The sequence below is a fragment of the Quercus lobata genome, chromosome 10 (assembly GCF_001633185.2).
Source record: "Quercus lobata isolate SW786 chromosome 10, ValleyOak3.0 Primary Assembly, whole genome shotgun sequence".
Taxonomy (NCBI): Eukaryota; Viridiplantae; Streptophyta; class Magnoliopsida; order Fagales; family Fagaceae; genus Quercus; species Quercus lobata.
In genome coordinates, this window is record NC_044913.1 from 25,449,720 (window position 1) to 25,464,412 (window position 14,693).

General features: G+C 43.2%; 2 protein-coding genes across 2 annotated transcripts; both read left to right on the top strand.

Annotated features, from left to right (window-relative positions):
• The first annotated feature begins 2,251 nt into the window (after positions 1 to 2,251).
• LOC115964558 lies at positions 2,252 to 2,746 on the top strand. The gene has a single exon (XM_031083846.1). It carries the CDS (start codon positions 2,252 to 2,254, stop codon positions 2,744 to 2,746), a length of 495 nt encoding a protein of 164 aa, XP_030939706.1.
• Positions 2,747 to 2,959: 213 nt separating this feature from the next.
• On the top strand, positions 2,960 to 3,484 carry LOC115964559. The gene has a single exon (XM_031083847.1). It carries the CDS (start codon positions 2,960 to 2,962, stop codon positions 3,482 to 3,484), a length of 525 nt encoding a protein of 174 aa, XP_030939707.1.
• The last annotated feature ends 11,209 nt before the right edge of the window (positions 3,485 to 14,693 follow it).

Below are 14,693 nucleotides of genomic sequence, written 5' to 3' on the forward strand. Positions count from 1 at the left end.
TAGAAAATCATAAAAAGTTGAAACCCAATGGGACATTTGAAATTATTGAATGGAATAAGAATTATGATAAGTAAAAAAATTTGAGATTTACACAAAAGAAAGATGATATAACGGTATAAAATTTAGATGGATGAGGATTTGTGATAACGGTATAAAATTTAGATAACAGACATTTTGAAATGCTTAAAGATTTTTTTTTTTTTTTGAAGAATTAATTTTGTATTTTTTTATATAAAGATAATTGAAGTATTTGAATACAAATAGATAACAAATATAGATAGAAATCAAATATTTGAATACAAATTGGTGGTAAGAATAACGGTTTTTGTTCCCCTTTTGTATGTGAGATAGTATTACTCTTTTAACATTTTCTGGAAGAAATAATTTTTTTTTTATAAAGATAATTGAAGTATTTGAATTCAAATTGATAATAAATACATATAGGAATTAGACATTTAAATACAAATGGGTGATGAGAATAACAATTTTTTTTGTTTTTTGTTTTTTGTTTTCCTTTTGTAGGTGAAATAGTATTACTATTTTAATATTTTTTTGTTTTTTTGTAGGAAAAAAAAATTAAATTAAAGGGTATGTTATTTTAGAATTTGTATGAGGGTATTTTGGTACACCAAAACTTGAAGACGAAATAGGAGAATCCTCTTATTAATAGTATAGATTATATATATATGTAGGGGCAAAGGCCCAAGATCATACAATGGGCCTTGAGCCTCGTATGGTAAGATCGACCACGTCCGAGGAGAAGACGTGGGTGCCAAAAGGGTTCCCGACCTAGTTCTTGTGGGCCTGAAGATGTTTAGAAGGCGGTCCAAGGAGAAATGTCTCATCGGACGTAACAAATGTGGCTCAAACATGCATTTTGCCTGCTACAAGGACCCACCTCAACGGGCATTAGTAACAAGGATGAGTCCCACAGGCCCGTAGGAAGGAAGGAGGCGTAGGGTGTCCAAGGAGAGGCTGCAGCTGCCACATTAAATGCATTGCAGCTACTTTTCTGGTCGCATTAATGTGGAGAGGACCTGTGAACAGTGCTGCCTTGGCTACCACAACTCACAGAAAGATGGGAGGGATGTCCGATGGGACAGGCACTCAAGTGAGGGTCCAGATGATCAACAAGTGTAAGACCCTGATGACTTCAAGAAGACTATATAAGAAAAATGAGTCCCCATGAAGAGGGGGACGGAGAAAAAAGGAAACTAAAATAGAAGAACAGATGGACGTGAAGGGGATTTTCTTACTTTCAATTGTTGTACGGCCCAACTTTAGCTAGAGTACACTTCGTTAAGGCCTAGTTCTATAACCCACTTTCTATAAATTCATTGTTTCGGGGCTCCTTGGACTAGAACCCTATACCTGCTAGGCCTGGGCTCTAAATTGTGACCCTATAATTGGCGCCGCTTGTGGGGAAGAACTTGTGCCTTAGCAAGTGAGACCGTTAGAAATGGAAGGATCAAGTCTGCACCAAACGGGACCCGTAGACTCCCAACGGCAGGACAACTTTCTGAACCTTGAACGGGAAAGAGATCAAGACAAGCGACGAGAAGGTAGCGTAAATACCTCCCACATGAGCAGAAGTTGCTCGAAAGGGAAAGGTCATGCATCCCAAAGGCGGGACGATAATAGGGCTCTACAGTAAGAAATCGACGACCTAAAGAGGAAGTTGCGCCGAGCGCAACGAAGGCGTCCTTCCCCTAGTCCGGACACCAGCGACGAGGAGGACAATGAGTACAGGCGAAGGTCGAGAACCCCACCAAGTGAAACTTTCTCCTATGAGGAAGAGCAACCTCACAAACGCGGCCACAAAAGTCCATCTTACAAGGGCCTAGCAAACGACACCATGAGTAAGGCCCTGGACCGCATCTCTTAGTCACCCTTCACGCGCAGGATAGAGGGGACTGAACTTCCTCAGCGGTTCCACCAACCCACTTTCGCCATATATAATGGTCGGACGGACCCTGTAGAGCACGTAAGCCAGTTCAACCAGAGGATGGCCGTCCATTTCAGAGACGAGGAGTTGATGTGTAAAGTGTTTCTGTCCAGTTTAGGACCTATGACGATGAGATGGTTTGACAGCCTCAAGCCAAACTCCATAAATTCTTTTAAGCAGCTAACCCAGGCTTTCAGTTCTCGCTTCATAACGAGCAGCAGAGTTCCTCGGCCCTTAGATTCCCTCCTGTCCTTGTCCATGTGAGAAGGAGAGACCCTGAAAGCCTACTTGGATAGGTATTGGGAGATGTATAACAAGATAGAGGGAAATTACGATGACGTCGCCATCAGCACCTTCAAGAGAGGCTTGCTGACAAAGCACGGTTTAAGGAAGTCCCTCACTGGGAAACCGGTCACCAGCGTGTGCCAGCTCATGGACCGAATCGACAAGTACAAGAGGGTCGAAGAGGACCAACAGAAGGGAAAGGGTAAAGTGAAGGTTGTCCCTCAAGAGAGGAGGGACTTTAGGTCGGACCGATTTAGCAACAATAACTGGCCGAGAAGGAATTACTCGGAGCAGTCTGGATCCACCGGGGCACAGGCAGTCCACGTTGTGTTCCAAGAACCATTACATAAGATCTTAGAGAAAGTCAAGAACGAACCGTTCTTTCAATGGCCAAATAGGATGGCAAGCGACCCAGCGAAACGTAACCAGAGCTTATACTGCGAATACCACCAAGAATCGGGGCACATTACTGATGACTACAGAAACCTGAAAAACCACTTGGACCGGTTGGTCTGAGAGGGGAAGCTGAGACATCTCTTGTATCATCCCGCTGGACGACAAGAGCAAACGAGCGTCGAGGCAAGGCAAAGCATCTTGAGACCGCCTATTGGCACGATAAATGTCATTCTTGCCGCTCCAAGAAGAATCGGCTCCCATCATTTCAGAGTGATATCGGTGGCCCGACTTCCCGTTGAAGCTGACGACCATGAGTCTAAAAGGGCTAAAGGGATGGCCTTGCCCATACTCGGATTCTCGGATGAGGATAAAGTTGGAACCATCCAGTCCCACGACGATGCTCTAGTTGTCACGCTCAGGATTGGGGGATATGACGTGAAGAGGGTGCTAGTTGATCAGGGTAGTGCCGTGGAGGTAATGTACCCCTACTTGTACAAGGGGCTGAAGTTGAGACTAGAAGACCTGATAGCATACGACTCCCCTTTGGTAAGTTTCGAAGGGAAAACTGTTACTCTAAAAGGCCAGATTAGGCTGCTTATACAAACAGGCTCGGACATAATGGAGGTGGACTTCATAGTGGTGGACGCATATTCGCCCTACACCGCCATTGTAGCTAGACCGTGGCTTTATGCCCTAGGATCTGTATCCTCAACCTTACACCAAAAGGTGAAGTACCCGTCAGAGGGTCAGGTCAAAGAAGTGATAAGGGACCAAGCCATGGCCCGGCAATGCATGGTGTCCGCCATCTCGCGACGACCGAGTACTGAGCCCTCTACCTCTGCCAAGAATGGCTTATAGTAATTAACAGCCTTGGCCCCGGGTGGTGGGGGACCCGTCGAGGAGGCGAGTTGTGAGGATTTGGAAAAATTTCTTGTGGGCTCCGATCTAGAAAGATTTTTTCAAATCGGCTCGGAACTGCCGCCCTAAGAGAAGGAAAAACTGATTGATTTTCTTAGAGAGAATGTGGACGTGTTTGCATGGGACGCCTACGAGGCTCTTAAGGTTGATCCGAATTTCATTTGCCATCATCTTAATGTTAGTCCGGCCGTTACACCTAAGAAACAACCTCCTCAGCGACTGTTGAAAGAGCATGCAGATGCGGTAAGGGAGGAAGTGATGAAATTAAAGAAAGCAGGGGCCATCAAAGAAGTTTTCTATCCCGAGTGGCTGGCCAATACAGTTGTGGTGAAGAAGAAGAGTGGGAAATGGCGAATCTGTGTGGACTTCATAAACCTGAATAAGGCCTGCCCAAAGGATCCTTTTCCTATGCCTCGGATAGATCGATTGGTGGATTCGACCGTGGGACACCCTCGAATGAGCTTCTTAGATGTCTTTCAAGGATACCATCAAATACCCCTGGCCGCCGACGACCAAGAAAAGATGGCTTTTGTCACCCCCGTTGGAAACTACCACTATAAGGTGATGCCTTTTGGTTTGAAGAACGCTGGGTCCACCTACCAGAGGATGATGACCAGGATGTTTGAACTACAGATGGGTAAGAGCATTGAAGTCTATATAGATGACATGGTGGTGAAGAGTAAGTTTGTGTCCGGTCACTTGAGGGACTTTGGCGATATCTTTGAAATCTTGAGAAAGTACAGGCTGCGCCTGAATGCGTCTAAATGTTCGTTCGGAGTGGGATCAGGGAAATTCTTAGGTTATATGGTGACCCATAGAGGTATTGAAGTCAGCCTCGAATAGATTAGAGCTATCCACAGCATGCAGCCTCCTCGGAACCCCAAGGAGGTCCAAAAGCTCACCGGCATGATTGCCGCCTTGAACCGTTTTATCTCTCGTTCGACGGATAGGTGTAGGCCTTTCTTTCTCTTATTAAACAAGTGGAAATGGTTCAAGTGGATTGAAGAATGCGCCCTAGCCTTCCAACGACTCAAAGAGTATCTGTCTCGGCCACCAATCATGTCCAGTCCCGAAGCTGACAAGGTTTTATTCGCCTATATTGCCGTGGCCCCTCACGCAGTGAGCCTGGTGCTGATCCGGTTGGACAATGGCATACAACGACCTGTCTACTACGTGAGCAAGTTATTGCATGAGGCAGAGATCTGTTACCTCCCCCTGGAAAAGGCCATCCTGGCGATCGTACAAGCCACGCGAAAGCTCCCCCACTATTTCCAGGCGCACACCGTTGTTGTACTAATCCAACTCCCGCTCAGGTCAATACTCCGAAGTGTTGATTACACAGGGAGAATAGCTAAGTGGGGGACCATTCTTGATGCCTTTGACATTAGGTACATGCCTCGCAGTGTTGTGAAGAGCCAAGTCCTCGCGAATCTGGTAGTTGAGTTTGCTAAACCCTCACCAGAAGAAGGGGGAGGGGTACCAAGCACAGACGAAAAACTGGTCGACACAGTCTCTCAGCAAGAGCTCACCTGTTGGAAAGCATACGTTGACGACGCGGCAAATCAAAGGGGCTCTGGGGTGGGGCTTGTCCTGATTTCCCCCGAGGGGATTACCATTGAGAAATCATTAATGCTGGGTTTTTCGGCCACGAATAACAAGACAAAATATGAGGCCCTGTTGGAAGGAATGTCTATGGTCGAGAAACTGGGCAGGAAATCCATAAACATGTTCTCGGACTCAAGGCTTGTTGTAGGACAAGTAAATGGGGAATTGAAGGCAAGGGATGAAAGAATGCAAGAGTATTTGGTCTAAGCTAAGCGCTTGCGGATGCGTTTTAATCCCTTTAGCCTAATGCATGTACCTAGGAGCGGAAACACCCATGCTGATTCTTTTGCCACGCTAGCCACCTCCTCGGCACAATGCCTACCTCGAGTTATACTCGTGGAAGATCTACACAGGCCCTCGGTGGTGAAGGCCGAGTTGATGCATGTTTACAGCGTTAGGGCAGGGCCTAGCTGGATGGATCTTCTAATACTGTTTTTAAAGGAGGACGTCTTACCCGAAGAGAAGAGCGAGACCGACAAGATTAGAAGAAAGGCTTCTCGATTCTAGCTGTCCAAGGACTTGAAACTGTATAAGCGCTCATTTTCAGGACCATACTTGCTATGCGTACATCCAGATGCCATAGAGCTTATCCTAGAGGAATTGCACGAAGGAATTTATGGGAGCCATACAGGGGGTAGATCCTTGTCCCATAGGGCCATAACCTAAGGTTATTGGTGGCCGAGCATGCAGAAAGAGGCGCACGAATACGTGAAGAAGTGCGACCAATGCCAGAGGTTCGCCCCAAATATACATCAACCAGGCGGGACCTTCAATCCGCTGTCCAGCCCTTGGCCGTTCACGCAGTGGGGCCTGGATATCCTAGGACCATTTCCTAAAGCAGTAGGGAACAAAAGGTTCCTTCTCGTCACCACTTATTATTTCACAAAATGGGTCGAAGCTGAGCCACTAGCAAACATTAGAGACGTAGATGCCAAGAAATTTATTTGGAAGAACATCGTCACCAGGTTTGGAGTCCCTCACACCCTAATCTTGGACAACGGTCTCCAGTTCGATAGTAAAGCTTTTAGAAGGTATTGCAGCGAGTTGGGAATTGCGAATAGATACTCCACACCAGGGAATGGGCAAGCCGAAACCGTCAACAAAGTCATAGTAAATGGGCTAAAGAAGAGGTTAGATGACGCAAAAAGGAGATGGGCAGAAGAATTGCCCCATGTCCTGTGGACGTACCGCACCACGCCGCGTAGATCCACAGGGGAGACCCCCTTTTCGATGACCTATGGAGCTGAGGCTGTCAGTCCTCTAGAAACAAACTTCCCAACATTGAAGACCAGCACATTCTGTCCTAATGTTAACAACGAGTTGCTGGAAAAAAGCTTAGACTTCATTGAGGAAAGAAGGGAAAAAGCAATGGTCCAACTCACCTACTACAAACACAAACTTAAGTAAGGTTATGATGTCAAGGTGAAGCTAAGGCCATTAGCACCTGGGGATCTGGTATTAAGAAAAGTTCTAGGCACTGCAAAAAATCCCGCGTGGGGAAAGCTCGGACCAAATTGGGAAGGGTTATATCGTATCACCTCGGTGGCTGGTATAGGGGTCTACTTTTTAGAAGATTTGGATGAACATGTAGTGCCACGTCCTTGGAATGTAAATAACCTAAAAAGGTACTATTATTAATGAAAGTTGGTATTCTTGGTACTACTCATTGTGCATTCTTATCTAAGTGTTAAACAGAATCCAAGCCCTACGTGGCTCCTCGGACCACAGGCTAGGGGGAAATTAACCACCACGTAGTTCTTATCTAAGTGTTAAACAGAACCCAAGTCCTGTGTGGCTCCTCGAACCACAGGCTAGGGGGAAATTAACCACCACATAGTTCTTATCTAAGTGTTAAACAAAACCCAAGTCCTGTGTGACTCCTCAGACCACAGGTTAGGGGGAAATTAACCACCACGCATTTCTTATCTAAGTGTTAAACAGAACCCAAGTCCTGCGTGGCTCCTTGGACCACAGGCTAGGGGGAAATTAACCACCACGCAGTTCTTATCTAAGTGTTAAACAGAACCCAAGTCCTGCGTGGCTCCTTGGACCACAGGTTAAGGGGAAATTAACCACCACGCATTTCTTATCTAAGTGTTAAACAGAACCCAAGTTCTACGTGGCTCCTCGGACCATAAGTTAGGGGGAAATTAACCACCACGTAGTTCTTATCTAAGTGTTAAACAGAACCCAAGTCCTGCATGGCTCCTCGGAATACAGGCTAGGGGGAAATTAACCACTACGCAATTCTCATCTAAGTGTTAAATAGAACCCAAGTCCTACATGGCTTCTCGGACCCTAGGCTAGGGGGAAATTAACCACTATGCAATTCTTATCTAAGTGTTAAACAGAACCCAAGTCCTACGTGACTTCTTGAACCATAGGCTTGGGGGAAATTAACCACTATTCTTTCATTCATACTTAGCCGTATTGCTTAAACTACGAGTAATGGTTTATCCTTGGAAATCTAGTAACATAGTCGAAATTCATTCATAATGAAGGCAAAAATGGAAGCAGTAAAACAAGGTTCAAAGAAGAAATTATGTCATTCATTAAACTTCGAGATGTGTCATCTTACAAACGTTAACAAAATCTAAGGAAATGAAGGACAAAACAAAATGACTACAAGAAAAGTTCTACACTAATGTTCTAAGCTTTATCTTGGGCTGAGCTCTTTGTAGGGACCTTTGCCTCGGGGTGATCACCTCCTACCGTGGGCTTGGGTCCGGCCTCTTTGGCTTGCGCGATAACGTCCCTTATAGTGAGGGCGTCCTCAGGCGATTTGTCCTTAGTTGGTGGCTGTACCTCCTCGTTCCCCCCTTTTTCTTCAGGTATGATGGAATCAGGAGCAGTGGTCGGGGCAGAAAGGGGCTCCTCAGGAGGAACCGAACCCAGAATCTCGCGAATATCCTCAGGGAAGAAGATATTCTCGATCTTCCTAAGGTCGGAGTCCGCAGGAACTGTCGCCCGGTCCAAGGCTACCCCCCAGGACACGGTGATGTAGTCCCTGCAAACTGCAGCCACTTCCTCGGTCAGCCTGGCTTCAGTATCCACCACTCCGCGCTCATAGGAGGCTGCCATCGCAGCCTCAGCCGCCTCCCTGGCCAAACGAGCCGCCTCTTTTGCCTGTAACAGCTGTGCCTTGAGGTCCGAGACCATTTACTTCTCGGTCGCAAGGTTTATTTCTAATAGATGAAGCTGCTGGCGCATGTCCTCGGCCTGCTTCGTTGTAGTCTTGAGGCCTGCCTCGGCACTGTCCTGGGCCTTAAATACCTCTTTGATCTCCTTGCTCAAGCGCTCTTTCTCCAACCTAAGAGCACCCGCAGCCTTCTCTGCAGTAAGGCGGGACTGAACCTCAGTGTTCAGCTCTTCTCGAGAGTTCTTCGCCCACTCCTCAGCCACGAAGATTTGTTAGGTGACCTGCACAAGAGTAACGGAAGGATCACTAAAATGAAAGTGACGGATAGACGAGTATGGAATAAAGGACCTAAACAAGGAAGAGTTTTCGTTTTACCATGGCCAGATCTCTCTTCAACGACATGAAAATGTCTGGTTGCTGGGTGGCTCGAAGCCCCTTCATATCATGAGGCAGAATGAGGGGCTGCTGTAGGGCCTCAGCAAGGTAAGACGCCTGCCCCCGCTGGGACTCCCAAAGGGTTGCATCCCACGAGATAGGGGCGCTGTCCAGCTCTAGGCGGGGGGACCAGGTGCGCTGCTCCCTCCTAATAGCCGTCTCCTCTCGGCTATCGATGGGCTTTGTCCTCTTGTCCTTGGGCTCTTTGCCATTTTTCTGTTGTTTGGCCTTTTGAGGGCCGACCTCACCTTCCTCCAATTCTTCCACTGGCCTCTTCGGCCTCAAATTGGGAATGGGTTGTAGCGCGAGGTCAGTGGAAAGAGGAAGAGGATGAGGAAGTTTAGTTGGAACCTGCTCCTTGGGGGCATCCTTGGAGGACTGCCTCTTGTTCCTATTGGACAAGAGCCCCCTCATACCGGACCTCGGCTTCAAGTCCATATCCTCCTCTTCGACTTCTTGGCTCGTGTCAATCTGAGCAATTACCAGGCCAGGGGAGTGAGCCGCCGAGAAGCGATCGAGATCCGAGCTGGAATCTGAGAGCTCTACGGGCCTTGTTGGCATCTCGCCCTCCTCGGTGAAATGGATGTGGTCGATTTCTGCCTCGAGAGATGAATGCGAGGAGTCAACTCCCTCTCCTGGGGTGGCTACCTCTTGGAGAACACGCTGAACGGGTGGTTGGACTGGTGGTAAGTCTCTCCGAGCAAGGAAGCCTAGTTTAGAGACGTCAATACGGGCTAATCGGGGACTTCCAGCCCTTATTGCTTGACCCACATCCACAAAAGCGCAAGAAAGGGGCTCGTAGTCCAAGATAAGGTGAGCGGCATGCAGTTGCCTGTCTTCGCTCACAATGACCTCGGACCTTAGAAGATAGTTGAGGGCTTGGACGTTGACCAAACTTATCCTCGGAATGGTGTGTTCCTTGTCTGCAAAATACCCAAAGGAAGGGTTATATCAGTCTGAGAAGGTAAATAATCAAACCGAAACTGAAATAAGTGAAAGGAAAGTTTAAAACTAAGATCCCCGCCGAGGGATCTGACCCTATAGTGCCCCACCTGGTGCTCCCGCCCTAACTGGGCAGTGAAGACCGCCGTGCCATGCTCTGGTAGACAATCAAATGGTCGTCCTTCAAGCCTTTGTTGGACTTGGGAAGGCAGAATATCAGCCTCACCTCGTCGAACCTAGATTTCAGGTAATATGACTCATTGAGGCAATGAAACTTGTACAAGTGAACTACATCGTGCCATGAGAGGCCGAGGTTCATCTGTTCGTTTAGAGCGTCTACGCACCCTAGGATTCGGAACATGTTAGTGGCACACTAGTGGGGGGCCAGCCTATGGCCACGCAAATAATGCCTAGTTATCCTCCCCATGGGGATCGTCATTCCTCCTTCTATGAAAGTTATCATAGGAATGGCGACCTATCCCGTCCCTCTCTTGGTTAAGATCTGGTCTGAGAAGCAGTGTTCTAGACCCACTCCCGACGGGATACGGTATTTGGCCCTGAATCCTTCCATACCGGCCGGAGAATCTACCAGTTTCTAAAACTTACCCATCCTACTAACCTTAGGTGGTACGAAGAAGGTTTACTAATGGAAGGAAGTCGAGAAGAACAACAGAGAAGAAAAGTTAAGGAATACGGGGAAATGAACACTTACGGGAGCGCAGATCCTAAACCTCCCAAGCTTTCAATGAACTCGTCGGAAATCCTCACGAAAGTGGCTATGGACTTTAGAGTGTTTTGCGAGAGGAAATACTGAAGTACTCTGGAACATTTGGGTGCCTTTTCTAAAAGGAGGAAGTAATTCCCCTTAGAAGCCTTATATAGCAAGGAGAAACTGGACGAGTTTACTCCCGCCCAAAGAATTGGGGAAATATCTACCATTGATTAAGTGCCCTACCATTAGATGCGAGGGACATAAAGCCGCTTGGCACAATTAATAGCGCCTCATGGGCTACGAAACGCCAGTGGCAATAATGAGGCACGTGAGGCTGTACTCCCACACGCGTGAGTCAAGAAATCATAGTAAGTTATCCCATAAGTATCAAAATCCCACTTTTTCTCCTCGGATAAGAGGGAAAAACGGAAATTTTGAGGGACTATTGTAGGGGCAAAGGCCTAAGATCATACAATGGGCCTTGGGCCCTGTATGGTAAGATCGACCACGTCCGAGGAGAAGACGTGGGTGCCAAAAGGGCTCTCGGCTCAGTTCTTGTGGGCCTGAAGATGTTTAGAAGGCGGTCCGAGGAGAAATGTCTCCTCAGACGTAACAAATGTGGCTCAAACATGCACTCTGCCTGCTACAAGGACCTACCCCAATGGGCATTAGTAACAAGGATGAGTCCCACAGGCCTGTAGGAAGGAAGGAGGCGTAGGGCGTCCAAGGAGAGGCTGCAGCTGCCACATTAAATGCATTGCAGCTACTTTTTTGGCCGCATTAATGTGGAGAGGACTTGTGAACAGTGTTGCCTTGACTACCACAACTCACAGAAAGATGAGAGGGATGTCCGATGGGACAGGCACTCAAGTGAGGGTCCAAATGATCAAAAAGTGTAAGGCCCTAATGACTTTAAGAAGACTATATAAGAAAGGGGAGTTCCCATGAAGAGGGGGATGGAGAAAAAAGGAAACTAAAACAGAATAACAGTGTAAGAACCATAGTCTTTGAATAGGGACCCGTGTATGTTCCTCTCGTCTCCTCGGACTAAGAATCTATGGATGTGAAGGGGATTTTCTTACTTTCAATTGTTGTATGGCCCAACTTTAGCTAGAGTACACTTCGTTAAGACCTAGTTTTATAACTTACTCTCTATAAATTCATTGTTTCAGGGCTCCTTGGACCAGAACCCCATACCTGTTGGGCCTGGGCTCTAAATTGTGACCTACAATATATATATATATATATATATATATATATTGTGTACAACAAAGTTTAAATTACTCACAACACCAAAAAAAATTTATATAGAACAATTCAAACCATTACACGGTTAATTTTGCTTTTTATCATCATACCAAGACACCAATTGATTTTTTGGTGTAAGTGGAGATTAAACCTTTGATCTCTTATTCAATTATCAAAGACTTTACCAGTTGAACTAATTGAAACCCATAGTATAATTATTTTTATTACATAAACTTAGCCACACTATTATTAATTTATTATATTTAACATATAATCTATCTATCTATCTATCTATATAAAAGCTGAAGTGTAGCGTGTAATATTGTTGCGCTCCCGTTGAGTTACATCAATACCACATTATCAATCTGTTTTCAATATTTTCTCTCTCATTTTTAATTATTTATCTCCTTATTAATTTGCCACTTTACAGTTACACATTCTCCAACATTTACATATTTTTACATTTTTATCTCTCCACTACTCTATACCTTAACCTTACAATTTTTCCACCCCTTCATCTTATTTTTATTTTGACTCTTCTTCTCCCCATTTTTTTACCATAAAAATTTATTATTTTCTCTTCCATTCAATCCATATTTTGCTCACACAAAAAGGTGAATAATCTCTCTCTCTCTCTCTCTCTCTATATATATATATATATATATTCTTTCTTTTGGTGGATGTTTAATTCCTTCGATTGATGGATTTTTATGTTTAACTCTACTTTATGTTGATATGATTTAGTTATATTTTAATTTTTTTTTTATCTTTTTAATTTTATTTTCTTTGTTTGTTACATGTTATCCTATGAAATTACAGAATGGTTGTTATTCTACTACATAACATGACTTGGATAATTTGGTGTTTGCAACTATACATTTTTTTTTTTTAATATTCATCAACTCATCTTTTTTTAATATAATTTTGTTATATGTCTCTCTCTTCCAAAAAAGGTGATTGTTCTCTCTCTCTCTCTCTCTAGTTTTGGTTTGAGTTAATTTTTAGATATTTTAGAAATGAGATGATTATGTATTTGAATGTCTCTATAAATTATTTGAGTAATATCAATTGTAAATTTGTGATGATGTTTAGTTATCATGATAATCTTCTTAAGATAATGAGAATTTGGAACTTAAAAATTTTAGTTGAAGAAAAAAAAAAAAAAAAAACTATAACACACTATACAAAAGTTTGAATAATATAGATCACTTGAAAAAAAAAAATAGTATTTCTATCTTTTATCTCAAAAAAATAATGGAATAATATTGATCAAATGCACCTAAGTTTTTCAAAAAAAAAACTCAAAATTTAGAATGATATATTTATAGAGATGGAGAGATGAAAAATAATTTTAAAAATAATATCTCCTGTATGTTTTAGAGAATAAATCATACATTATATAACGTTACAAAATAGTTATATATTTTCACGTATCGCATGAGTGTGTGACTAGATTTATAATTAAAGTTATGAACAAATAAATATCCATTCACCTTCCATGACATCTTTGGTGTTGTACAATACTAAAAAAGTAACTTGCTTTTTAACCACACATTCAGCCAGTAGCTTATTATAAAAAACAATAACAGTATATAACAGCTCAAATCAGTGAGATGGCAAGAGAGAGAGAAAGAGAAAGATACCAGTAAATGCCGCCATGGACTGGAGTTGGAGCTTGGAGCCGAGTAAACGATTTGTATTTACTATTTATGACAAGTATTGTACCATGGATTGAATTTTATTTTATAAACTGTTGCGTAGAAGAATGCAGTTGATACTATAATAAAATTTTTTTTAGGCATTGTGACCTTGACCCCAGCACAAGAATATAAGTATTTTGGGGTCTTTTTTTTCAAGGGGCAACATGTTGCTTAAGCGTCAGGTCATGTTTTCCAATAAATCTAAGAACACAACAATTTTCATATCTATTGAAGGGGGAAAGTGGGCTTTTATCCTTAATTTTTAAACTGTTCAGCAATTTGTCCATGTCTTCAAACTATTTAGGTGTATTTCCCTATTTTGGAACTCAATTTTCTGAAAATCGAATTCTCCCAATAACTCGAGTTTTTTATTACCGATCGGTATTTTGAGTTTTTTTATTAGTGCCGACCAGTATTAATTGGGAAATTATTAGTGCCGATCAATTCTAATTGAAATCTGATTAATACTGATCAATATTAATTGGAACCTAAATAATACTAATCGGCATTAATATGATTTTCCTTTAAAAAATGCTCAAAAAACCATTACGATTTTTCAACAGCGACTTGAATCACATTTTTGGCCCTGCAAACATTGAAATTTAGTTTTCTTTATTTTTTGGAAAAGTTGTAGATAATTAAATTTCCTTTCAAAGACACTGATTCCGAATCAATTGGGATTATGAGCAAAAAGTTATAGCTAAAACACTAGAAAGGTGCAAAACATAACTCGGAAATGGTAAAGCTGAGTTATAAGGGGAAATGGATTTTCTAAAAATCGAGTTCCAAAAGAGGGACATGCTATTATATAGTTTCAAAATAGGGATAAATTGCTACATAGTTTAAAAATTAAGAGCAAAAGCCCATTAACCCCTTTATTGAAGTGACATGTTTGATTAGTACTAATAAAAGTAATGTTATTAGTAGTTCTATGTGAAAGTAATATTAACTCCAATTATAGTTTTATCATATCAAGATATGTGATTAAGAATGTGAAAATTATTATGTCCCTAGTATTACTAGATGTTTCCAAAGTTCAATACGGAGAAAAGTGTTGGGATTTATAGTGATGTAAAGCTGTCTAATTAGATAAGCGTGAGTTTACCAAAAAAAATAGTAAGGGTGAGGTGTACGTGGTAAGACCAAGAGACTCCATTACAGCCTGCCGAAGATTGATTGTCCATTGATGGAATTCCTTTGAGCTCCAGTGGAATCCCGCAAGTGGTTTTTAGACTGCTTGGTGCTAAAATGGTTTTTTTTTTTTTTTTTCCACGAACCCTGATGCTTGAGAATTGAATATTGAGACTAATCTGATTCTACAGGAATATGTTGCTTTGAATGTATAAATATTTAACCATACTTGTAAAT